General features: G+C 44.8%; 1 protein-coding gene across 2 annotated transcripts in view; it reads right to left on the bottom strand.

Annotated features, from left to right (window-relative positions):
* Positions 1-1,861: 1,861 nt before the first annotated feature.
* Positions 1,862-24,136, bottom strand: part of Il1rl2 (interleukin 1 receptor like 2) — a 40,399-nt gene continuing 18,124 nt past the window's right edge. The window contains exons 6-11 of one of the 2 annotated variants that reach the window (XM_032899527.1): positions 23,832-23,903; positions 18,706-18,835; positions 17,852-17,988; positions 11,709-11,852; positions 5,057-5,218; positions 1,862-2,786 (exon numbers count right to left, since the gene is read on the bottom strand). In XM_032899527.1, the coding sequence (XP_032755418.1) occupies positions 2,407-2,786; positions 5,057-5,218; positions 11,709-11,852; positions 17,852-17,988; positions 18,706-18,835; positions 23,832-23,903 (1,025 nt within the window). In that variant the 3' untranslated portion in view covers positions 1,862-2,406. The remainder of the gene's footprint in view (positions 2,787-5,056; positions 5,219-11,708; positions 11,853-17,851; positions 17,989-18,705; positions 18,836-23,831; positions 23,904-24,136) is intronic. The other variant, XM_032899526.1, reaches the window with a different exon arrangement.

Below are 24,136 nucleotides of genomic sequence, written 5' to 3'. Positions count from 1 at the left end.
TATCAAATTATCAGAATGGAGTCACTGTTGAAGAGAGTAGGGCTCACAGCTGTAGCTTGACCCTTGTCCAGCCCTAAAATATGGGTCTCTACTCTCACAAACCCCACATCAAAGCAACTGCCTACAAACAGGAGTGTATTCAACTCCAGAACCATGTGCCCAGCATTCAAACACGTGAGGTGACAACTCTTTTGAGCAAAGGAGCTCTCCTGATTTAGTAAAATATACTTTATTAAAAATGTCAATGTGCTAATATAACACACTCACATATTAGTGTGCATAATACATCTCCAATAAGTTTAAGCAAAAGTTTAAGACATGTTGGCAAGAGGAAAGCTTTCTGACTGAAAAAGAAAATTCGGTTTAAAAAAAATCAGATGATCGGCCTCACAGAAGTCAGGGATTTCCGGGAAATATTTACTTCAAATGAGTTGTCTTTCCTTTCTTGCGACAGCCTCAGCTAATAAGTGTGGCCAGAACAAGGGAAATGAACACATCACCTCTAGAAAACACATTTTCTAAAATTAGTGGTCACAGGTGCGACGAGGAGACTCATAGAGAAGACGCAGGGTGATGTCTCCCTGCTAATCACATTGCCTCATGAATTTTTCAGAGGGAAATGACCAAGGAAGTAAGAGTCCAAATTTAAATGGGGAGAAATGCCCCCACATCCTCACCAAAGGACCCAATGTTCATCACTCCGCTAAAAAAAAAAGTCCAGATTGTACCGCCTGGAAGTCAAATAGGCAGATAGGTTACCACTGAGCAGAGTGGAACCACCCGGTGTATCCTGGTCCTACTAGGCAGGCTCTGTGTCCTGAGCTCCAAGAAGAAAGGCCAAGTCCTGTTAGTCGGCCCTGCCCCTAGGGTTCACCAGTACTGCTGGCAATTTCCAGGAATCAACCGGAAGCAAAAGCCCATGCAGGATGAGGAAGACAGAAGAAGGAGCCAGTCGGTGACATCCTTGGAAGCAACAAATGCCTTACTCTACCTGAACCCCCAAATCCTCTGTAAGAAGCTTCAATTCCCATGGTGCAAAGAGAAACTGAAAAGCAAAACTTAGCATGAGGTTGAAGGGGCCCTCAGTGAGCTCATCACCCTGCAGGCATGAAGAGAGTCTGTGCTCCTCTCCGTGTGCTTGTGAGGAGGGGGAAAAATAAAGAGAAAGAAAAAGAAGAGAAAGACAGAGTAGTGATAATAATAAAAAAACCAAAGATGAGTCTTTGGGTGAATCTTGAGGAATTCGCGGTGTATGAAAGAAGCCAGTAGTAAAATGAGAAATGGTACACGGGTGTCTCTTATTCCAAGAATTATTATTTCCTAGAATAGTCAGTTTCACAGGGGCTGGGAAGGAGGGAAACGGAGACCATTGGTCCTGGTGACATCTAAGCAGCTTCTAGGGGCATCGTTATTGTTCCATGGTTTGGGGGATGTGGAGGTCAACTCTATGAAGGAAAAAGTGGGTGGAGAGTGAGGTGTCAAAGGCTCCTGCGACTCCTCAGAGTACTGATCTGCTGCACACGGCACTAGATCTAATGCGGCTCCGGGGGCATCCGTGAAGCAGCAAAAAAGGAACCGGGGTCAGGGCGGAGGCTGCTTCCTCCATCGTCACGGAAGTCCTAACATGTAATGATGCTCCCCACCCCTACTCTTTCTGAGTTACCTCATCGGGCAGGGCTTTCATTGGGGCATGGTGATGGTGTGGCAAGATATGATTGGCTGAACATGTAGGGGCCTGGGATCGGCTCGAACGTTGTAAATACTACATAGTGCTGCGCAATAAACTCAGATCGCACCCTGATGCTGGTATCCAGAGTCTGATTTCCCAGGGTTCATCGCGTGACTCCGTCACCTTTTTCTTCCCCTCAACCCCCAGTCCTCGGTCCCGTTCCCACAATGGTGAGTTATCTAAATGCGATAGGAGAATGAAGGGGATTCAAATGCAGTCTACAGTGCCTGAGGACCAGAGCCTGGAGGACCCTGGACAAACACAGACATTGAACTACTGCTCTTGCTGGTCTTCCCCAAGGCTGGCCACTTGGCATCCTCAGACTGCCCAGCCTCCCATCCCAAACCAGGACTAAGCATCCTGGTCACCTGATCTGTCGTCCTCAAGATCTCGCTGATATGGAGGCCCAACGTGATAGCCACCCCATGCTCAGGGGAGTCTATGGGGGTTCAGGAACCATGAAGCAAACAGGAGTAGTACAAATCAGCTATGACTAAAAGCATACAACAAACAAACAAAACAAACAAAAAATCAAAATATGACGTGGCTAAGGACGAGGTCGCTCACAAGCACAAAAGAGCAAGCTACGGGGTAGATGATCCAGAGAGGTTGTAGTGTGAGCCACCACACACTAACCGCTCTCAAGGAGTTATGAGCCCCGTGGTGGTGGCACTGCACTAGCCTGGTACTCGGGATGTGTGTCCCAGCAGCTGGACGGGGGAAGATGCTGGGTACCTCCTGGGTGGCATATGATATCTCACTTTCTTCCAGAATTTAGTCTTGGCGCACTGTGCCTGCTCTGTGAAGTCCCCATCCCACTGGATGGCCCCGTGCTTCTGTCGGATGTACTGAATGGACTCGGGCATGGTGCTGTAGTCCTTGACTCTCTCCAGTTCAATCAGAATGACCTTCATGCCGTCCTGGACGAGGGCATTGTAGACAGCGATTTGTTCTTCAGTCAAGTTCTTCAGAAAGCTGAAGCTGGATGTCTCTGGTGCCACGAGGACCATCAGCCTCCTACACAGCTTAATGTTTTCATCAATGACGCTGGCCACAGCTGGAATGGAGAAGAAGGATTCATTAGACCCCGCATGGAAACACGAGGGCTGTGATGCTACCAGAAACGGGAGGAAGCGCACCAGGTAAAGGAAAGGGACTTTCAAATAGACAGGACTGATGCTCAGAGGGATGAGCATTCGCTCCCATTGTTCTGCGCTGCTTGTGCTTCAGTCCCCTGTAGTCAATGGTGTTAGCATTTTGTCTAAGCTCCACCCCACAGTTACCTGGCAACAGCCACGTGTGCCTGACTCACTATAAAAGGGACTGCTTGCCTCACCCCCTCAGCTCTCTCTTGCCTTCTTGCTCTCTCCTTGCTCTGTCCCTCCCCCCCCTCTCTCTCCCCATGCTCATGTCTGCCCTCTACTCATTTATTCCTCCTCCTCCTCCCCCTCCTTCTCCTCCTCCTCCTTCCTCTCTCTCTCTCTCTCTCTCTCTCTCTCTCTCTCTCTCTCTCTACTCCCTTCTCAACTCCCCTCCCCATTCCCTGAAGAAACTCTATTCTATGCTATATATACCATCGTGTGGCTGGTCCCTGAGGGGGAAGGGATGCCTTGGCATGGGCCTGCAGAGTCACCCCCTTCCCCCACACATGACTGCACATCCACCAAACTTACCCCTTCTCTCCCTTATCTTTTTATAAAACACAACAGTCAGTCACCTCTTGTTTGTTTCCTTTAGCGGCTCCCTGTGTCCTGTTACTCATTGTTAAGTCTCTTTCCCCAAGCCTATCTCATTACACCGCATTCCTGGAGCAGCTGAGTCTCAGGTAAGCTACATAATAGGTGTAGTTTTAAAATTTATTTTTAAAGAGCAAAGAACGTCTCTTCTGGTTCTTTATAGTTAGTTAAACACTCAAGGTTAGCATGGCTAATTTTGAAGATGAACAATGCACCATGATGGTTTCCAGGGAAGAGGGAGAAGCCTATTAGTATTAACTCTACATATTCTAGCTGGCTGGCAGTTGCCTCCTGTGAGGGGTAAGAGGAGGGGGTGCCATTTCTAAGGGCAGTTTCTTTTCAGTCAGTTTGTGGTTTTGTATTTCTACTATAAACTGCCCAGTATTTAGAGATAACAATACATATCCATTAAATCATATTAAAAATTGCTTTTCCTAGTGAGAAGAAAGGGGTGCTTATTTTAGTATCCAATTACTCTGCTGCGTGCTCTTCCAAGAAGGAGAGCAAAGAACAGGAGGGGGAGGGTTCATGTAAGACAGCCCTGTGATGGCATTTATAGGTCTTTTAAGCCAGGAAAACATCCATCCATTCCTGTCTCACCCATGCAAATGCTGCTGTTCATGAACTGCCCTAAACTACATGCCTAGTGAACAGAAATAAAACAACTATCTATCTTATTTAGTCAGAGGGTGCCATGGTTTGAATACGAGATGTCTCCCATGGGATCTTTGTTTGAACACTGGTCCCCAGCTGGTGGCACTGTATAATGGTATAATGGAAACTTCAGGGTATGGACCCTGAATGGAAGAAGTAAGTCTTGAGGGGTGGACTTTTAGGTTTTTAGAGCTTGGCCCCACTTCCTATTCTCTCTCTCTCTCTCTCTCTCTCTCTCTCTCTCTCTCTCTCTCTCTCTTTCTCTCTCTCTCTCTCAGCTTCCCATGCAGGTATGAAATATGATTCGCTGGCTTCCTGACTGCCGCTGGCTTCTCCTTCCTGCCGCTAGCTATGCCTTCCTCACTGTGATGGACGCAGAGGAGGAGTGGTTTATACAGTCAGCTTTAAACACAATAGCATTTGCATGCCCAAACTAATGAGAAAATATAGCGAAGTCACTCTCAGTGACCGTAAAGCGAAAGACTTGACTTTCTTCAGTTTTGACCAAGGCTGCTGCCCAACTGTTCCCATGACTGTATCCTGATGCTGAAGAGACGGACACTATTGAAACCAGCATTCCCTAACACTGAGTTCTAACAATAAAGCCTAATGAAGCAAAGACCTCGATTATAAGGGGTAATGAGACTGGGAGTCTCTGTGTGCACAGACATTAGGCAAACAATTATAACATAAAAGAGAGGAGAGGAGGGGGAAGAGGAGAGGAGTGGGAAGGGAGAGGAGAGGAGGGGAGAGATTTTCTCTTTTTGTTGTCGTCTGTTTGAGATAGGGTCTGTACGTACAAGCCCAACTGGCCGTGTATTTCCATTCACCCTGGTTCAGCATTCCCAAGGCTCAGATTGCAGGCCTGGTCCTTCTCTTTTGTTTTCTTTTTTATACCTTTCCCATTTGTTGTATAAAAGGCTCAGTTAGAACATACCTTGTCCAGGGAATTCATCCCTGCCAAATATGAATAACTTATATCCACACTGTTTCTCCAGCACCTCGGGCAAGATCTTCAACACCAGTGTGTCCACATCATGTCCCTGGCTTTCTCTTGGGTACTTGGGGTATAAGACATAGGCATCATACAGCTTCTCGTCTGAAAAGGAAAAGAAACCAGCTCAAGAAATGATTCTACCAGATCCCTCAAGTAAACAGCATGAAACCTGGGTCACTGCTATGATACACTGCAGGCTGGGCCCAGTGACCTCCATGTGCCCTGCTGGTTGATGGGACATTCTATGCTATGTCAGTGCATTCTCACAACTGAACTGTGAGAGACATGCCAGTCCTCACTCAGCACAGGGGAATAAAACCAGACTGAACAGGTCTGCAATTCCTAATTGAACCCAAAGTTTCTCACTACCTCTCACCAATTGCAGATGTGGGCAACTGAGACCTGGACTAACTATGCCAAGCAAGACCAGTTGAGTGTCTCCTAATCTAGCATACCAGAAAAGTCATCATTTTAGTGACTCTTAGTCTGTCCCATATCATTGAAAAGTCCGGCACTACAACACGTGTGGTCAATGTATCCATCTGAACAAGACACACCATAGTACTGCACATGCCACTCACATATGCAAAATAAGATGATAAACAGTATTCATAGAAGGTGTGTAACAGCCCCCGCGTGTGAAAGAGTGGAGAGATCAGGAAAAAAGTGAGGATCTAGGAGAAGAGATTACTACAGATGTGAGAAAGAAGCCAGCATACCCGTAAGAGAGAAGCCAGAATACATGTAAGAGAAAAGCCAGAATACATGTGAAAGAGAAGCCAGAATACATGTGAGAAGTCAGCACACATGTGAGAAAGAAGCCACCATATATGTGAGAGAGAAGCTAGCATGCACGTGAGAGAGAAACCACAAGTCAGCATACATGTGAGAGAGAAGCCAGCACCAGTGTTTCTGCCTCCCTAGCCATTGTCGGGCAAGGAAAGTGCTGTAGACCTTGGGACCTGGGGAGAACCCTGTCAGTGCTGACCAAACATCTTAAGAGAGTTTGACAATAAGGTCCATGGTACGGGAAGAGGAGGGGCTGGGTCACAGGCATTCAGTTTAGGGATCCTAAGTATGTACTAAGGGGGGAGCAATTGGTGTTTGAAGACAACCAAACCCAATGACTTTAATGTTAAAAGATGGCTTTCCAAAGTTCAAAAATATTTTATTGTTACTGTTGTTGTTGTTGTTGTTGTTGTTGCTGCTGCTGCTGCTGCTGCTGTTTTGTGAGAGGGAAAGAAAAGAATGAAGAGACAGACAAGTGGAGAGCTCATAAGCTCTTATTTCTTGGCTGATGGAGAAGGAATTGAGCCTTCCCATGTAAAGATTTAGACATGTTTAGATTTAAGTCCTCAGAAAGCCTTGATGGTCTGGTGCCCCGGTTACAGCAGGGAGCATCCTCCTTGGAAAGTGCAGCTCCCAGGTTAGCTAGCACCCAACCTTATACCCACGCCCAGACCCAGGCACAGCCACCACTGGTATCTCCCCTCCCCACTGGCTTTGCTTAAATAGAAAACAAAAGAAAATACATTTGCCAAGTGGTTTCTTTTTTGACAGAATCCCAGTCCTCTTTCAAAACAAGGCATCTGAGGACACAAGTTCTCCTTGTTCTCCAACTTTCTATACTTGGAACAGATGGAGAGAGATCTGGTAGCACAAAGCCCCACATGTTCTGAAAACTCAAACAAAACAAACCCCCAAGTTGTATGTCTTTTTTTCTTCTAAGCTTGTTTTCTTTCCTTGCTGGAGGCCAAACCCAGGCTGGTGAGCATGCTTGACCATTGGGCTAGCTGAGCCACCAATCCTCAGACTAAGATCTGGAGCTCGGGTGCAAAGGTATCTTTTAAGGACTTGTTCATCATCACTTTAGAAGACACATTTGCAACCCACATTTACCTTTTTTGGCAAAGCCCTTCAATTTTTAAAAATTATCATTTCATATGTGTGGACATTTTGCCCAAGGAGGGTCAGAATAGGGCATCAGACCCCAGGAACTGGAAAATATAGACAATCGTCCCCTGCAATGGTGGTTTTGAGAATCAAACCAGGGTCCTCTGGAAGAGCAGCCACTACTGCTAATCTCTCTAGCCCCAAGTCCTCTGATGTTTTAAGGACAGGATCAGACAGTAGCACGGGGTGTTTTCAGTTAAATTGTGAAATGCTTGAATCTAGCATTCTGGGAGGAAAGCTGAGAGCAACGGGGCTGCGAATTCCTCAAAGGCATGCAGAGTTCTCTAAACCCAAGTCGATCATTTCTCCTGAGGAGGCCCTAACATGATTTTGAATCAAAAACCTGGGACAGATTTCTCCATGCCTCAAACTAGAAGTACCAAGAATGCTTCTGGTTAAGCATGTGTTTTCAGAACCGTATCCTAGATCCTCACAAAGCAGTGCTGGGTAAGCCCTCTCCTTTAGAACTGAGTCCTTTTCTAAAGTCCTGTGTGATGGAACAGACACAGAAAACTCAGATCTAGGAAACACAAGAAAAAAAGCCTTTGGCCTATCTCCTGAAAGCCAACATTACACTTCCAGGAAGTCCCACCTCCTCCACCCAGAGACACTGACAAGATATGCCCTCATGGAGAGGCAGTGAGGACAAGAACCAAAGGTAGCTGCCAGTCAACCACTGAGGCCTCAAATGCCTGCTCTGATCTACATAGCCCACCACACACACACACACACACACACACACACACACACACACATGAACACACACACCACACACTCACAATGAAAGGCTGCTGTGCACCATAAAATTCTGAGGTAACTTGTTTCCCAACCATAGCTAAGGAATAGTGGCGGAGGAAACAGCAACCGGCAGCACAGATGATGAATCCACTTCCTCCCAGAATTTCTAGAATTTCTAGTGGCTGTCCAGAGGAAACTCGGCTATGCCAAAAGCGGTTCCCAATATCCCTGTCTCCCAAAAGTAGAGGTGGCAATTTATCTCTGGCCTGGCCAAGCCTCCCCTCCCCCCTCCCCCCCTCCCCCCCCCCCCCCCAGAGGCTATCAAACCATTCCTTCAACTAAAAGCATCTGTTCACACCTCTATTGCTGTCGGTAAAAACCCAAACGATACCACATTTATAGGTTGGTATTTGTGAGGAATTGAATAATGCTTTTTCAGCTCCCTTCTCCCTCCCTCCCTCTCTCTCCCTCTCCCTCTCCCTCTCCCCTCCCCCTCTCCCTCTCCCCTCTCCCCTTCTCCCCCCTCCCCATCCCCCTCCCTTGCCCCCCACTTGATGTGACATTTCAGAGCAAATCAAGCAGTTGATAGAGGAACACTCCAGCATGCATAGAAAGCATTGACGGAACCCACGTTACACACAGGGAAATGCTAAAAGCCCCAGATTCCTTACGTAGTACTAGCACTACCACTGTAAACAGGGGACTCTCCACAGGAAACTGTCTTTGGAAATGAGCCCCAGAATGATCTATGTTATTTCACAAACCACAGAAACATGTATGGAGAAATACGAAATGAGCTGGCTTGGCTTCAGTTGTGAAAGCGAATTTACCTTTAGAGACCAAGACCTCTCACCTACTCTGCACTGGTTAGTTCTAACCGTTCTGGTCCATGTGCACACTGCGCTTAAGTCTGGATTGAATAAAGACAGCAGTGCACCTAGCTGTCAACCAACCTGTGGCTGACCATTCTTTTTAATCTTGCAGATACTGGCACACCTAACAGGCCAGTTCTGACATCACCTGGGCACGGCATAGAAATATGAAACTCTGAGCTTGTGAGTGACTGTCATACTGTATCATGGGGAGTCCATTATCTTATGTGTGGCAAAGCTTGACCAACTGGGTTAGAGTGAACTTCGCCAAGAAGGACATAATTTCTCCTGTCCCACATCCATGTTCACTATACTGTATATGTTCCAGAATATTCTCCCAAGAATATTCAGGCTGTCAGCAGGATTTGTGATCAACCTCAGAAGCTCCTCGCTGCTCATTTTAGACATGATGTTGATATCTGTCGAAGCTATCTGTCTAAGCTCCACCCCCACAGCTACCTGGCAACAGCCAGGTATGCTCCGCCCCACAGTTGCCTGGCAACAGCCAGTTGTACCTGATACTATATGAGGGGCTGCTTGGCCCCTCCTCACTTGCTCTTGGTTCTTCTTTTCCTCTCTGCTCTCTTGCTCTCTTCCCTCTGTCCCCTCTCTCCCCACCCCACCCCCTTCCCTCCACTTGCCCGTGGCCTGCCTCCTTTGTTCCTCCCCTCTTCTACTCTTCTCTCATTAAACCTCTCCGCTTGGAACCATGTTGGCTTGGTGTGTTCTGTCTGGACGCTGGCCGAGGTTTCAACCCCAACACACATCATTCAAAGTTCTAGCACAGGGATGTTCGAGTAGGTGGAGAGGTGGGAAAACCGAAGCACTCACTTTCCAGAATTAAAACACAACAGCGAAGACATGAAGTTCCCTGGCTGGTTGTCAGCACCAATCCCGACAGCCTCCACCCCTGACTGTGCTGATCTGGGGGAAAGGGGTCCTGATGTGTCATCCGTTGGGTTCCCCTGTTCTGCAGGGTTGAGTCACTCCTCCTTCTGTCTCTTGCTGACAAAACTCAACCTCTCAGCCAGGCAGCTCTATCAGACCGTGTAACTAAGGCAAGGTAGTAGTCACACTTCTGGGAGTCAGAGTGACTCAGAGGCACGAACACCAAGGGGCCAGAGGGGCCGGAGCTTCCAGAAACACCACACGAAATAATGTCACGCTCTCTGAGTCAACAGAGAAAGAAAGAGGAGCACTCCTATCTACTCCAGAAGAAGTAAGTGGTGTGGTCTCCTCACACAGGCACAGCCAGGGAAAAAGGCAAGCACCTCAGATTGTATTGGGCTGGCCAGGCAAGGACCATGGCCACATCTCACCACTGTTAAGTGTCAAACCCAGGACAAAGGGCTGAGGTACCTATCAAAGCTGGCTGTCAGGTTCTCCCTGTATCCCTCAGTCCCTACCTGTCACAGGATCGTCCTGACTGAACTGGTATACCCTGCCCCCAACCTGAACTCTCCAAGGGGTTGGACTGACCTCTCTCCAGCTACCCTTCCCTATAAATGCCAACCCTCTTGGTTACTTGGTTCCTTTGCCTACTCTCTTAGCCCATGCTGCCCTCTTGGTTAGCAGCTGCTCTCCCCTCTCCTCAAGGCTTTGGACTCCCCCTGATGTCCCTGCTAGCCCCTCCCCTCACCACACACATTATGCTCCCCTTTTATCTACAATACATTTTCTCCTCCACCATATGGAGGAGCTGTCACATTCTTTTCTATTTCTTTCTTCCTTTTCATTCAGCCATCGACACTGGGCTACACCCCGGCCTCTGAGTTACCAATTCTTGAATTCTGACATTTAGCTAAATACAGTTTGAATTATAGCATCTGTGTTTTATCAACCACGAGTACACAATAATTTGCGTGGTGACTTTTGGCACAAACAGCTGCTTAGAATGAACGCCTTTTTTCTTTTTCTTTTTTCTTTTTGATTAGCTGCTCTGAATGTGTTTGGACTCTGAGTTCCTCCATTCTCTTGCTTCTGTTCAAGAAAGATGTTTGGCCTAAAATGATATGCATTTACTCATCCCAATGCACATATCATCTGTATAGATTTCTCTTGTCTTTTTTACTAGTCTTTACAGGCAAATACGGGACATCAAAGCAGATTGAATGGTTTGTTGGGTTTGTTTGTTTTTGTTTGTTTTCAGGGCCTTACTAGATCCCATTCATTCTGAAACTTTTTTTAAAAAAATTACATTGTGTTTCAACCTGAATGGAGAGAAATGCTGGTTCTGGAACACGGAGACATTTCTGTGTCAAACAAAATGGTGGCAGGACAGAGACACGGTGAGGGCACCCAGCAGAGCAGGGGAAGATAGGTTTGACCTTCAGAGCAGGCTTTGACCTTCAGAGCAGCAATGAAGGCCCCAGTGGTGCCTCAGGCTCCTGCTGAGCACAAAGAAACAGGTTCCTTCCTTTCCCTCTGTCCCTCCTGTGCCTCATTCCCTCCCTCTCTCCCTTCCTTCCTCCCTCTTTATGACCCTCCCCTTCTGTAGCTGAGAGAAAGATTAAAACATCTTTCTTATCTCACCCGACCATCCAGTGGAGAGCTCTGAGTAAGTTCAGGCAGGTCTCATTTGGAAGATGAGATGTAAATTACCTTAGGTACCAAGTGCAAGTTTTCCCTGAGGAGAGCATCCACTGTATGACCCATTGAACTTTAAGGGGGTTGGGGGATGAACAGGCTGCTCCAGCAGACATCTTACTTCTCATATGTATGCATCAAGGAGGAGGATGGCCCACTGGTTCTTAGAGCAGGGTGGCCCACTGACACCCTCTGCTGCCGCCTAGTGACTATTTCCTGGGTGCTACCTGCATTCCAGCCTATTGGCAAAGGAGTCTGATAATCACAGACAAATCTCTTCTCTGACACACATGAAGTCCTGCTGAGACACAGCACACTAAATTTTCCATCCAAGAGAAAGGATTACTCCCGTAACAGTAAGAGAAGAACATCTAAAGAGGTCACTCCGGTGGGAGGGCAGCAATTTTGCGGCTCTCCTCCCAAGGACCACCACACACACTTACCATCTGGAGCCTGGGCAGTGTGGAAGGTACTCCTGTACCAAAGCACGATGTCGACCTTAAAGGTGTTGTAGATGTACAGAATGGACACGGCCAGAAGTAGGAACGCCATGAGACCTCCTATGAGGTAAGCCCGGAAGTCTGGAGCTACAAATGACAGAAGTCAGTGGCCAAAGGTTAGTTTTAGCTCCACACTTACAGAGCTCTTAGTCAAAGTCAGGTAGGAGACACGAGGATGCTGTTTGAATCTGTCTCTAAGTTTCCTTGTGAGCATATGAGTTGGATAAGTTTAATTCCCACCATGAAGGTTGGGTCTCCTTCAGTGGTCTCCTTGAAAGCCGGGAAACCCTGGGCATTGATGCAGGATCAACAGGACTCCGGGCTGCATGGGAACTGTCTTAGGGCGTGTGGGTCCAGGTGCCTTCGTGGGGTACAATCTGACTGTATCTAGAATGTCCCCCAGGGATTCCCCCTGGAGAATCTGGATTTCAGTCCCACCATACTGCTTTCCAAGACCCTCAGAGCTGAGCAGAGGGACTCCTAGTAAAAAATGGTAAATACAACTGGCCCTCTGCTCAGAAACCGGCTGGGCTGGCTCCACAAGACAGTCCTCATGCAGCCCTCCCCAGGGCTCCTGAAGTCAGGGCCACCGTCTGTCTGAGAGTTCCTGTAGTGGCACTACATGCCTGCCCTGCTATGAGAGTGTGCTGCACAGCGTCCTGATGACAGGCGAGGGAGCAGACCGCAGGGGGAGGAATCAGCTACTCCAGAAGGGAAGTCCTGGTTGCTTCCCGAACAGCTCCTGAATGCCACAGAGAGGAACCAAGCAGCACCCTAACAAGCCACAGCCCAAAAGGGTGCTGCCAGAGGAGGGGTGCCTAGGAATGAGGGAAGAGAAAAAGCGAACCTGCCGCATAAACCACTTCCTTCATCAGCCCATTCAGGTTCTCCACTCACCCTGGAAGGGGGGTTGTGGGTTGGGTAGGGCGAGGGAGAAGTGTTTGAGTCTCCCATGGCGGAGAAGTGCTTCCGGTTTATAAAATCTTCAAGAAGTAGGTTATCAAATCCTTCTCAGGCCACACATACAGTAAACATCTGAGAGCCTAAGATTTCCTGCATATTGTTGCATTCCTTTAGATATAAGAGCATGATAGAATACAAAGACAAAAAAACGCACTTGGTACCACCCCACCCCAAATCAGTCCATTGAGCAAGTCCCTCTGCAGCCAGTGGACACTGACCTGCAGGCCGTTGCCCAATCTGGCCTTCCCCCCTCTTTATAACCTTTGTCATCTGCCTTCTAACTATAAGATGGCTTCTCTCCCGTGTCTATCCTCTGCTCATTTTTGCCAGCTCTTATCAGACCTGTGTGAGCAACAGTGTCTCTCCCTTTGGGAGGATCTAGTCTGGGAGAGCGTAAGCCCATGATAGCGATCTTGGAATTATAAACTGTGATATGACTATTCCATGACTAAGCCCACAGAACTTAATGAGATTCAAAGAACCCTTGGCAGCCGCAGTGTGGTCTGACTGTTCCTTGCACTGAGTAGTGTGGACATGTTTGGCTCTGTGAACCCGCTCAAAGATGATGACATTGGAATTGTCTTATTAGCTAAGAAGCTCAGATGAGTAGAGACTTTGAAGTGGAAATAAACGTAAAGCTCACTGCTGGTATACCAGATACTCTTATTAAGAATAGGATTTGTATGGGCTCAAAAGATGGTTCAGAGGTTAAGAATACTGGCTGCTTTTCCAAAGGACTTGGGTCCAAATCCCAACTTCTTCTAACTCCAGTTCCAAGAGATCTGATGCCCTCTTCTGATTTCCATGGGCACTGGGCATTCACATGGTGCATGTATATATGTGCAAGCAAAACATGCACACAAGTAAAATCTTAAATAGAATGGGATTTGTCATCTGAGCTCTCGGACCATCCATCAGCAGCCTCCAGACATGAGAGTGTAGGATAAATGGTGATTAAAAGACACAGAAGGGGCTGGGGATTTAGCTCAGTGGTAGAGCGCTTGCCTAGGAAGCGCAAGGCCCTGGGTTCGTCCCCAGCTCCAAAAAAAGAACCAAAAAAAAAAAAAAAAACACACAGAAGAAGAAGAAGAAAAGGAAAAGACTTTCACAGAAACCATTCTAGTGATCCAGCTCCTAATGAATCAAGTAAGACTCAAATCTGCAGATTATCTTCAGAAGCAAAGAATTTGAGGAAGTCAAATGAAGAAGCCGCCAGCGTGCAAACCAAGTTTAGACTTAAGAGGGCGAGGTTCCTAAGAACTCAAGGCAAACAGAACAAGGTATGCGTGACCAACCACTGAAAAGCCATCATGTGGGGAGATGGAGTGAGCACCTGGAGAAACCAAGATAAATTTACCTAAGTTTCCTAAGTAGGGTCCAAAGAGAAGGAACAAAGAGTCCCTCCTGCTCCCCCATGACTGGCAGGTGCTAGTTTGGTTTTTCTTCTCCTTGTTGTTGTTTTTTTTTTGTTGTTGTTGTTCCTTATTCTGCAGCTGGACATGATGACTGGGCCAATGTGAACCCTGACCACTGTGCCCTGGGCTTCCCAATGGCACCAAATAGACCTGTCTGGAGCCTGTCAGCCCCATCGCAGGGCAATTATCTTGCTGATACGGATGACATGGGAAGGGTGGAGCCTCACCCGGATATGAAAGCCTTCCTTGCCACAACTCTTCACCATGTACTTGTTGTCACAAATCCGAGCAGCCTCCAGTGATTCAGAAGAAAGCTCTTGCGATTCATCTGACGGTATGTGGCCACAAAGTGGGAATTCATCCACTTTTGCTTCCTTCTGTCCCAACTCAAAGACATGGATCTTCGAGTCAGGGACACCATGGCAGAAAAGAGACTCTGGGTATGGCTTGTTCTTACAATACCAGTAACATTGGACTCTTCTGGTGTGTCTGAAGATAGTGACAATGTACTCATATACATATAAATAAATTGCTCTCTCTCTCTCTCTCTCTCTCTCTCTCTCTCTCTCTCTCTCTCTCTTTTTCTTGCTCTAAGTGCTTGTCCCCCACTTCTTTCTCTCCATAATGACTTCCCTGGCCTCAATCCATGGGTCAAATAAACTCACCAACCCAAGAGCAGCCTCCCAATAAACTTGCCTATCTATATTATATTTTTAAAATGCTCTTTTCCTCTGGTGTACTGCTGATGATCCTACTGAGGTGTTAACTTGTTAATTGGTAACATTAGCCCCTCTGAGCCTGGACTTGGCCTCAAAATCCTCCCAACATAGTGCTTCCAGGTAGTTAGCCTGAACAAAGCCTGTCTTGGCTCTCTTCGGGGTTAGGTAATGAGGGACCAGATCTTGGGTTCAGACTCCATCTTAGAGAACCTGACCTAAGGTTGAACTCTCTAGCACCAGTTTCTAGGTTATTCCCCAGCAAACCTGTGCTTCCAGACTACAAGCCCCACTCCAGGCACTTCACTTCCTAACAACCAATAATCAAGAGGGAAGCAGAAGTTAAGTTTATGGTTTGGCTCCCAGCACCAGCCGAGCAACAAAATTCTGTAATAGCCTCCCTATCAGATGTGTGCCAGGTTTGAGACTTCCTCACTTGCTTGCTATTTCCTATAAAACCTCGTTAGGTTAGAGCTTAGGCTGTCACCTTCCCTCTCTGCTATGTCAGAGACTGCATTGTGGCCCAAGCTGACTCTTGAAAAAGAGACCCTGGTCTGACTGCAACTGAGTCGACTCCTTAGTGGTCTTTTGGCACTCGAGAGTGAGGCACAAAAGTAATGGAATAAATAAGCAGTCAAGCTTACACATTAAATTAGATTGAGACTGAAGCCATGTTAGATATCACGGAACTCCCCCAAAGTGTGTCCTACAGTGAGATTTTTCTCTCTTCTCTGGGGTTGACCCTACATCACTTTCTCTGACCTACCTAAGACGGGCCTGTTTTTGGCTCAAAGCTGAGAACCTGGAATGTCTTCAGGTTCTTCTCTGCTTCTTGGCTGAGAAAACATATCTTTACTAGATTAAAGTCAGCTACCTCATCAAAATATGGCACCTTTGGAAGGGGCTTCTTTAGTCTGACTGTGATCTGCAGGGCAGACAAAGAATATGGCTGAGAAGCTAGTGAGTGGAGTTCTATAAGGAAGGCCCAGAATGCCAAGCCAAGAGTGTCTCTTCTATCTCAGGAAGAAATTAAGTGTCTCTAATGTCGAGCCAGGGAATGGTAGGGTTTCCCCCATCCTCAGAGAAAAAACTTATACTGGACTAGAGAAAGTTCTCCAGTCAAGGACATCATTTGGAAAACTAATACAATCATCCAAACAGCACACAACACAATAATGGCCCAAACCATACTAGTACCAACTATAGTAACCCAATATTTTAGACCTCGCTGGTTGCCTCGGTTTGCTTTGCAGAGTTATCTCACTTGATTCTCTTACTCTCTGCTTTGTGGGGAGCGAGTATGAACTGGTACAGTTACCACGTGGCATGATAAGGCATCATATAGTAAAGCTGATGCCTGACCAGAGTTTATTGAGCAATTCTACTCTAAAAAAGTATCATAAGGAATGCTTTCACGTGGGGCACACAGAAACTTCCATCGTGTCATTACTTGTCCCAATCTGGAAACAACCCAAATGACCACATATTTTTTATGCAACCGGTGAAAGGTGACCTGGTTGTTGAGTAGAGCAAGATTCAGATGGGAAAACAGTGACGTGCTACATTATCTATGCACCAACATTTCCCAAGTATCTCAGGAAAGAATCAAGCCACAGAAGAAATAATGCCATCTAACACTCTTAATATAAAGCCACTAAGCAGGCAAAAATATAAACTATTTTTTAGGGAAATCAACAAATATCACAAAGGGGACAAAAAAACCCCAACTTTCCTGCAAGTGGGAGGTGTACAGGTCACAGCAGGAAATAGATATTTCACTGAAGAAGTGCATGGAGTCCTTTCCAGCTCCATGTTCATCCCTTGTCCCTAACGCGCATGGTAATCTCACTTGAATTTCATTGGCAGTGTAACTATTGTGTGCATTTTGTGTGTATATTATGTTTGACAATAAAAAAAAGAAAATTCCAATTTGTTCTCAAAACATTTTCCCCACTATCCAATTACAGGTAAGAGGACTCAGATACTGGGTGATCAATCACACAGCCCCCCTAGTGCTGAAGCCAGGGCTTAAACACAGAAACGTTAATGTTTAAATCCTAGATTGGAAGCACCCCACCATCTAGCCAAATAGTTGAATGGGCATGTGGGACAGATGTAGCAGGCAGGCCTGTAGAAGATGAGACACATTAGTCAGCCATTGTCACAAGATAAGGGTCAAGATGACACCAGATTCTGATCCTATAGTACATGGGAAATATGGGGGTCTATTTATCAAAGGTAAGAAAACAAAGTTAGGACATTAAATATATTCTTCATCTTGTTCCTTAAGTTTGTAGACTAGTAAAGAGCAGGTAAGGCCACGAAGTTGCCATGAGGGAAAAGAGAACACAGTTGGATACAAGAATGTATTTGCATCTACCTTGGGGTAATGGAAGCCACAGAGAGAAGAAGGTTGCCAGGGGTGAGGACGGAGAGGTTAAAGGAGTGCTTGTCAGTGAATACCTGAGAAAAGAGTATCTTGAAAAGCCAGAAGGACAAGTATGTAGTGGACACAGACAGGCTTAATGCTCCTTCCACCCAACCCAGGCACAAGGGACCCCAAGAGATGGATACAAGGAAGCCAGTACTGTGTGTCTACTCGTACTGATGTAACCAGAGAGAGAATGAGCCTAGCCCAAGGTCATTAGAGAGAAACCATGCATACTTTTCTGGACTTTCAGTGTGGAAAACAAAAACAAAAACAAAAACTCAATGATGATGAAGATGACTCAGTCTAAAACACACTTTGATAGAATCACAGCTTTATCCCAAGACAGCTGTATGACTCAGCACCATCTTAAATGAAATGGTGTGCCTGAGTTCTCTATCTTGACTATCAGATATTTTATCTTTAACATAGGGGTGCACCAAGTTCTCTATTTGGTGCCCCCTGTTGCCTCCTATTGAAGATATGACATCATTTCTCATTAGTAAGCCTTCCCTAGCCATGGTTTGCAATGCTCTGAGCAGCAGACGAGACACTGGGCTTTACCTGGGCGTTTCAGAATAATGTAGGCTGCGGACACTCCAGCGTGGCACGTGAAAGGACGGCCGTAGTCCTCCATTTTCACTTCTAAGAATGTTATGTTCACTGTGTACAGAATGTGATTCCTCAGAGACAGATTGGTTCTAAGGAAGAAAGAGCCATTAATACACAAGCCATCACCCAACGTAAGGTATAGTTCATCTTCCACAAATAATTTGTTGTTTTTTTTCCCTTAGAGAACTCTCTGGCCATTGTTTTACTCTAAGAATACGTATGAGAGTGACTGAACGCATAGAGATTCTGTAGGTGTATTTGCATTTTCTCCTGGACAGTCATGAGAAAGGGTAGTTCCGCTAATGACAGCCCCATGCGCAGCTCTTACGGGCATCTTCTGTCCCCCAGACTATATCCTAATGTGTCCGCACAGCAAGCCTCACCCTGGGCACGCTGAGGACCTTAGTCCTGATTCTGTTGACGTCACATATAATCATAGCACCATAATTTGTGCTTAAATACCACTGACTATGCACAGTCTCCCACAAGAAACTGCAGTGATCTTCACGTTGCTAACTCCTCACTGAAAGCCACCAACTCGCAATGTCATTGGATGGGACAGGCTGGATTTGAGTGGAAGCTGACACACATAGGCCGTTTCTCTAAGCTACAGTTCATATTGCACTGACATTGCAATTCAGTCAGAAACATAGACATCTTGCATTTGCCCAAACCAGATGCCTGGTGACACACAGCACACACTGATCATTAAAAGACAAGAGAAGAAATGCCAAGTCTGGTGGAACCATCCATCAAAAGCAGTGGTACTGGCGTTTCCGTACAGGTAGAGTAACTCTTACACCTACTCGATTCCTTCCTGGATGCGTTTGGAGTCATTGTAGTAGTCGTCCACCAGGGTGTTGTTGACTCTCCAGCATCTGAGGTTCGTATTCTCCTTCGTGTCTGTTATATTGCAGTCCACAATGAGGGTGGAGCCTGGAGCAATCAAGTTTACAAACACTGACTGGAAATGCTACCGACTTCTCAAACTGTCAAGACTTCTCAACATTAACAACATCTTGTTAACAAATACGCCTTGCCTTTGAGCCTGACATATCTTAACTGCCATAAGCATTCCCCCAGGTTGATGGCAATGTGACTGATTCTCCTTCTGCATAAAAGCCAGGGAGAGCAAGGAGAAGCCTTTGTGCTGCAAACAGATCTGCATGCACTGCCCAACAGCCACACCTCTGAGGAAAGTCTCCCACAGCATGAGACTTACATAGTACTTCATCGACCCCCACAGACGACTGCATAGTACTTTACTGTCTACCCAGTGTTCCCTGATCATTTCCCTCCTGGTCTGTACTGGGGATCTTTGAAATAATTGAGCAAAGCAGAAAACTAGAAGGTAGTTCTTGTGTGTCAGATGAGAAACTCAGGTTCAGACAGACAGAGTAACTTCCTGTAAGGTGACACATGCTTTGGAGGGAGTCCCTTACCCTATGTCTACACATCCCGAAGCATAATTAACAAATTTAATAAATATATCATTCAGTTTAATGAGGTCCACTTCATCTTTCAAGAGGAGTTATTTTTCATATATGGTATTTATAATTTATTCTAATGTATAACATGTTTAATAAGAACCATGATTATAGCTAAATATCTGTGGGGTATAATAAACTAAATATCCAAATTGTCTCCTCTATGAAGAAAACTATATTTTGAGAATTCTGGAGTTTCCCACATTGCCTTCCCTTCCTTTAGTTTGCACTGATTGCACATTTATCCCCAGATTCTGGCTCCTGTTGCTTACCATTTACCTTCACAGGCCCATCTTTGCTGTTTCACAGTGGAATACATACTTTTCTTTATTTCTTCTAAAATTGAGATCTACTCATTTGTGTTGTATATATTTCTTATATTTGACACTTGATTGAGAATCTTCTTGGAACTCTCTTATGCATGCTTCCTGAGGCTCACATGAATATATTCTGTGTGTGTGTGTGTGTGTGTGTGTGTGTGTGTGTGTGTGTGTGTGTGTATGCATATACTTCTGTGCATATGGTAGGTATGCATAACCTCCAGCATTGTGGTGGCTACATCAATAGTCAATTTCACAGGATTGTGAATTATTTTTATATTGTGTACTAGAGGGGTCAAGTTTCATTTTACTCTATATTAAATCTAATAGGCAAGTACTATTTATTTAAACAGTTTTAATTTCCCAGTCCAGTATGGTAGTATACACCTATAATCCTAGCACTAAGGGAGATGGGGGCAAGATCAGGAGTTCAAGACCAGCCTGGGCTACGTGTAACTCTCTCCTTTTAAACATTATAATTTATCGACTTCTCTGTAATCTTTATAAAAAAACCAAAAGCCTGGTGTGTGTGAGTCCACCTCTGATCTTTCTCTTCAATTATTATATAGACTATATAAATGTTTTAGCCTCCTAATACATCTTGAAACCATTAACTTCCAATCTAGTTCTTAATCATTTAAAATTCATGGATTCTTATAAAGCCAAAACAAGGTCAGAAATTTATGGAAGAGAACACAGTAATCTGATTTTTTTTAATCCATTGAGAGAACTATAAAAAGGTCAATACTTGACTGTGAACACTGTTCCTCTGTGTGTACAAGTTTTTAAGGCCACCCTATATTAAGTATTTACATATTCAAAAATGAAATTTCGTCATCACACCTCTACTGGCCTAATAATAAAGCTTTTGCCTTAATATCTGTCTTGATATCAACATAGTTATACCAATATTCTTTGAAAAAGTGCTCTTGGTGCCTCAGAGATGGGTGGCAAAGGGGAGAGCCCAATGGGACAAACATTTGCCAACTTGTAATCCTCTGTAGTACCTCTGTCCCTAAGAAAACAGTCTGGCAGAGTCATTTACAAAAAAAATATCTTGTTAATATCAAGATACTATACTAGTAATTCAAAGGTGTAAAACCGGCTTTGAAGGTTTTATTGTATCAGAAGAGTCTTAAAGTAAAAATACTAGTTATTGTGGCATTTTTAGATCATTTCCTTAGAATAGTTACATGGAAAATAAAAGATCCTTCAACATGATTATGTTTACCCTCCCCCCTTCTTAAAAACCCACTATTCCGGCCTCTCTCATGTGCATTTGTGTGTATGTGTATGTATGTTTGGGTATAGGTATGTGTTTTGGTAAGTTTATATGTATGGGGGATGTGTTTGCATGTGTGTATAGCATGTGTAGGTGTCATCCCTCAGACAACGCCCATGTTATTATTTTTTTTCAGTTAAAATTTCTCATTAGCCTGGAACTTACTAAATAAGCTAGTCTGGTTGATCAGTAAGCCCCAGGGATGTACATGTTTGTACCTTTCCTATAAGCATTTGATACCACACACTGCTTTTTTACATGGTTTCTAGCAATCAAACTCTGGACTTCATGCTTACTCCACATTTTGCCTGCGGAGCTGTCTGTCTAACCCAGTGGTTCTCAATCTTCCTAATGCCGAGACCCATTAATAGAGTTTCTCAGGTTGCAATGAACCCCAACCATAAATTTTTTTTTATTTTATTGCTACTTCATAACTGTGACTTTTTTCCAACTCTTATGAACCATAATGTAAATATCTGATATGTGACCCTCCCAATGGAGTCAGAACCCACAGGTTAAGAACCACTGCTGGAGCCCCTGTGAGTTTTTTAATTTTCTAAATATATTGGCTACAAATTTCAAAAGAAATGGAGAGACAAAGTTGATTAAATTATTAATAGCTAGTCTTCGTAGGCTTCTGTGAAGTCTACGGGTGTCCACTTGGCAAGGAAGTCAGTACACCAGTGTGCTGTTAGGGACTTCAGAGCTCTCCAACCATTTTAACGAGTGTCTAAAACAATCCGACCTGGGCCTTTCAAGCAGATTTGGTTGTCCTTGGCACTGTTTTGCAGATGTTCACATTTCTGAGTCTGCTATTTGGTGTTTGAATTCCCTGGAGGTTTAAGTCCTTCCTGTCACAGCCACCGGCCTTCCTCCTGAACCTGCTCTGAGACCTTGTTCCTCTCACTACCACCATTAGCAGAAGCAGTAAATACATTGTTTCTACTTTCACCTTTAATACTTAGTTGCTGTTTAGAAAGAAACCTAAGTGTTTTGATTATTCCTGCACTTAATTATAATGGTATTAAAAAACCAATATCTTTTGGGAGCAGCACTGGCCACGTGCCACTACATTTGATTGGCAGTGTCTCACTGTCAGTATTTTGTGAATGGACTCTCTGACTTGACTTCTAACCAAGAAAGCTAATAATTAGAAAATGTGGTTTGTTTAACTTTTCTTACTTTTAGATTTTTAAAATTCTAATTGAAAAAAATAGGAATGGTATATTTTTAAACAGTACAACATGATGTTTCTATGTGTTTATGTGTTTATGCTATGGAGTAACTAAATCATGCTATACTGGCTGGTTTTGTGTCAACTTCAAACAAACTTAACCTGAAAGGACATAACCTTAATTGAGAAAAAGGCCTCCATGAGATCCAGCTGTAGGGAATTTTCTCAATTAGTGATCAGTGGGTGAGGACCCAGCTCATGGTGGGTGGTGCCATCCCTGGGCTGATGATCTTGGGTTCAATAAGAAAGCAGGCTGAGCAAACCATGAGGAGCAAGCCAGTAAACAGCACCCCTCCATGGCCTCTGCATCAGCTCTTGATTTCATGTTCCTGTCCTGTTTGATTTCCTATCCTGATTTCCATTGATGACAAACAGTGCTATGGAGGTGTAAGTTGCACAAACCCTTACCTCCCCAACTTGCTCTGGTCATGGAGTTCCATTGCAGCCATTGTAACCCAACTAGAACAAAGCTAAGTAACAAATGGGCTATCTCACATATCTAACGGGTGGGCTTTTCATTGTTTTGAATGTAGTTACAGGTTCCCAGACTCTGCACTGCAACTGTACAATGTCCCCTCCTCAAGTGGCATCTCCAATCTGTTGAGTTTTCACATGCCTAATAAACTTGTCAAAGCTTCCGTTATATCAAGGTTTCCTATTATGTAGATACAATTGTCCTGCCATGTTGTATTATTCTTGTATTTTCTAAGACTTTTAGCTTTATGTAGTTGATACATGATGGCATAAAAATTCTATTTTTCTAGGCCTGGTAAAGCAGTACGTTGGGAAACTGAGGCAGGAAAATGAGAAATTCAAGGCCTGCCTGGAATAGAGAGTGAGTTAAATTTAGTCTCAAGATAAAGAGGTGAAAGGACTCAGGATAAACCCCTGTGGTACACTGGTTGTCCGGTGTGTGAGGCCATTGATTCAATCACCAGTATCAATGACAACACCAAAGCATTTTGAAAGGCACTGCAGTTTTAGTTAGAATAAAGTAACTCACTTTGTTATTTTCTCATTGGGGTCTTTCTTGAAAGGTTACCCAGACTGTTTTTTTATGATGATTTTTGTAAATCATACCTTCTTAATGTTGTTATTTTTAATCTTTTGGGCCATGAACTTTTACATGTCTCTTTTGGAAAAGGATGCTACTGGACCAACAGAATCCTAACTGAATTATGACATTGACTGAGTCTGAGGAAAGTGCTCTCAGTACTTTTATCTATTGGCACTGCCTCTACATTAAGAACATGTGAGGGTCTCTGTTCTGAAGCATTGAATTTTTGGCCTTTTACTGTGTACATGAAGGCTGTAATGTAGCTAGTTCCCTTACTCCTTGAATGTACTTTCCCGTACAAGATAATGTAATCCAGAATTCTCGATCTAGATTATTCCGTAGCTGGAGTTTCACACTTCATGTCTGTTCTCGCTGCCTTTGCATTCACAGAACTCAGTGAGACTCCCCTGGTGAGCTCAGGATCACCCAAGTTGGAAATTAGCCTTGTAGAGGAGTTGTCTCTACCTTGATCTTTGAATGCATCCACTGAAGTAGTAGGTGCAGCGAGCATTACCTATGGTAACTGGACAGCTCCAACAGCTTCTCACTTACCAAGTTGAACTTCAATGGAGTTGTTTTTTGGATACGTGATGTTAGGGATCCTTCCTCCAGACCCAACTTCCTCTGATAAGAAATCACACCCACAAGAATTGTGTCAGAACCACAAAAACCTAATGTAATGGCACGGAGAGAAGACCTTCAAAAACATTGGTCAAGAAAAGTTAAGTGTGTGACATCAGGATGACCAAAATATCACCACGTTCTATAAAGCTCTTCAGTTTACTATTCATGAGTAGAGCTGGGTAGCCAACCATCACCATCTACTAGGTCACACTCATCAAACCAGGAGATCACTC

The sequence above is a fragment of the Rattus rattus genome, chromosome 4, assembly GCF_011064425.1.
Source record: "Rattus rattus isolate New Zealand chromosome 4, Rrattus_CSIRO_v1, whole genome shotgun sequence".
Lineage (NCBI taxonomy): Eukaryota > Metazoa > Chordata > Mammalia > Rodentia > Muridae > Rattus > Rattus rattus.
Note: the sequence above shows the minus strand (reverse complement) of the source record. Positions and strands in the feature narration are given on the sequence as shown.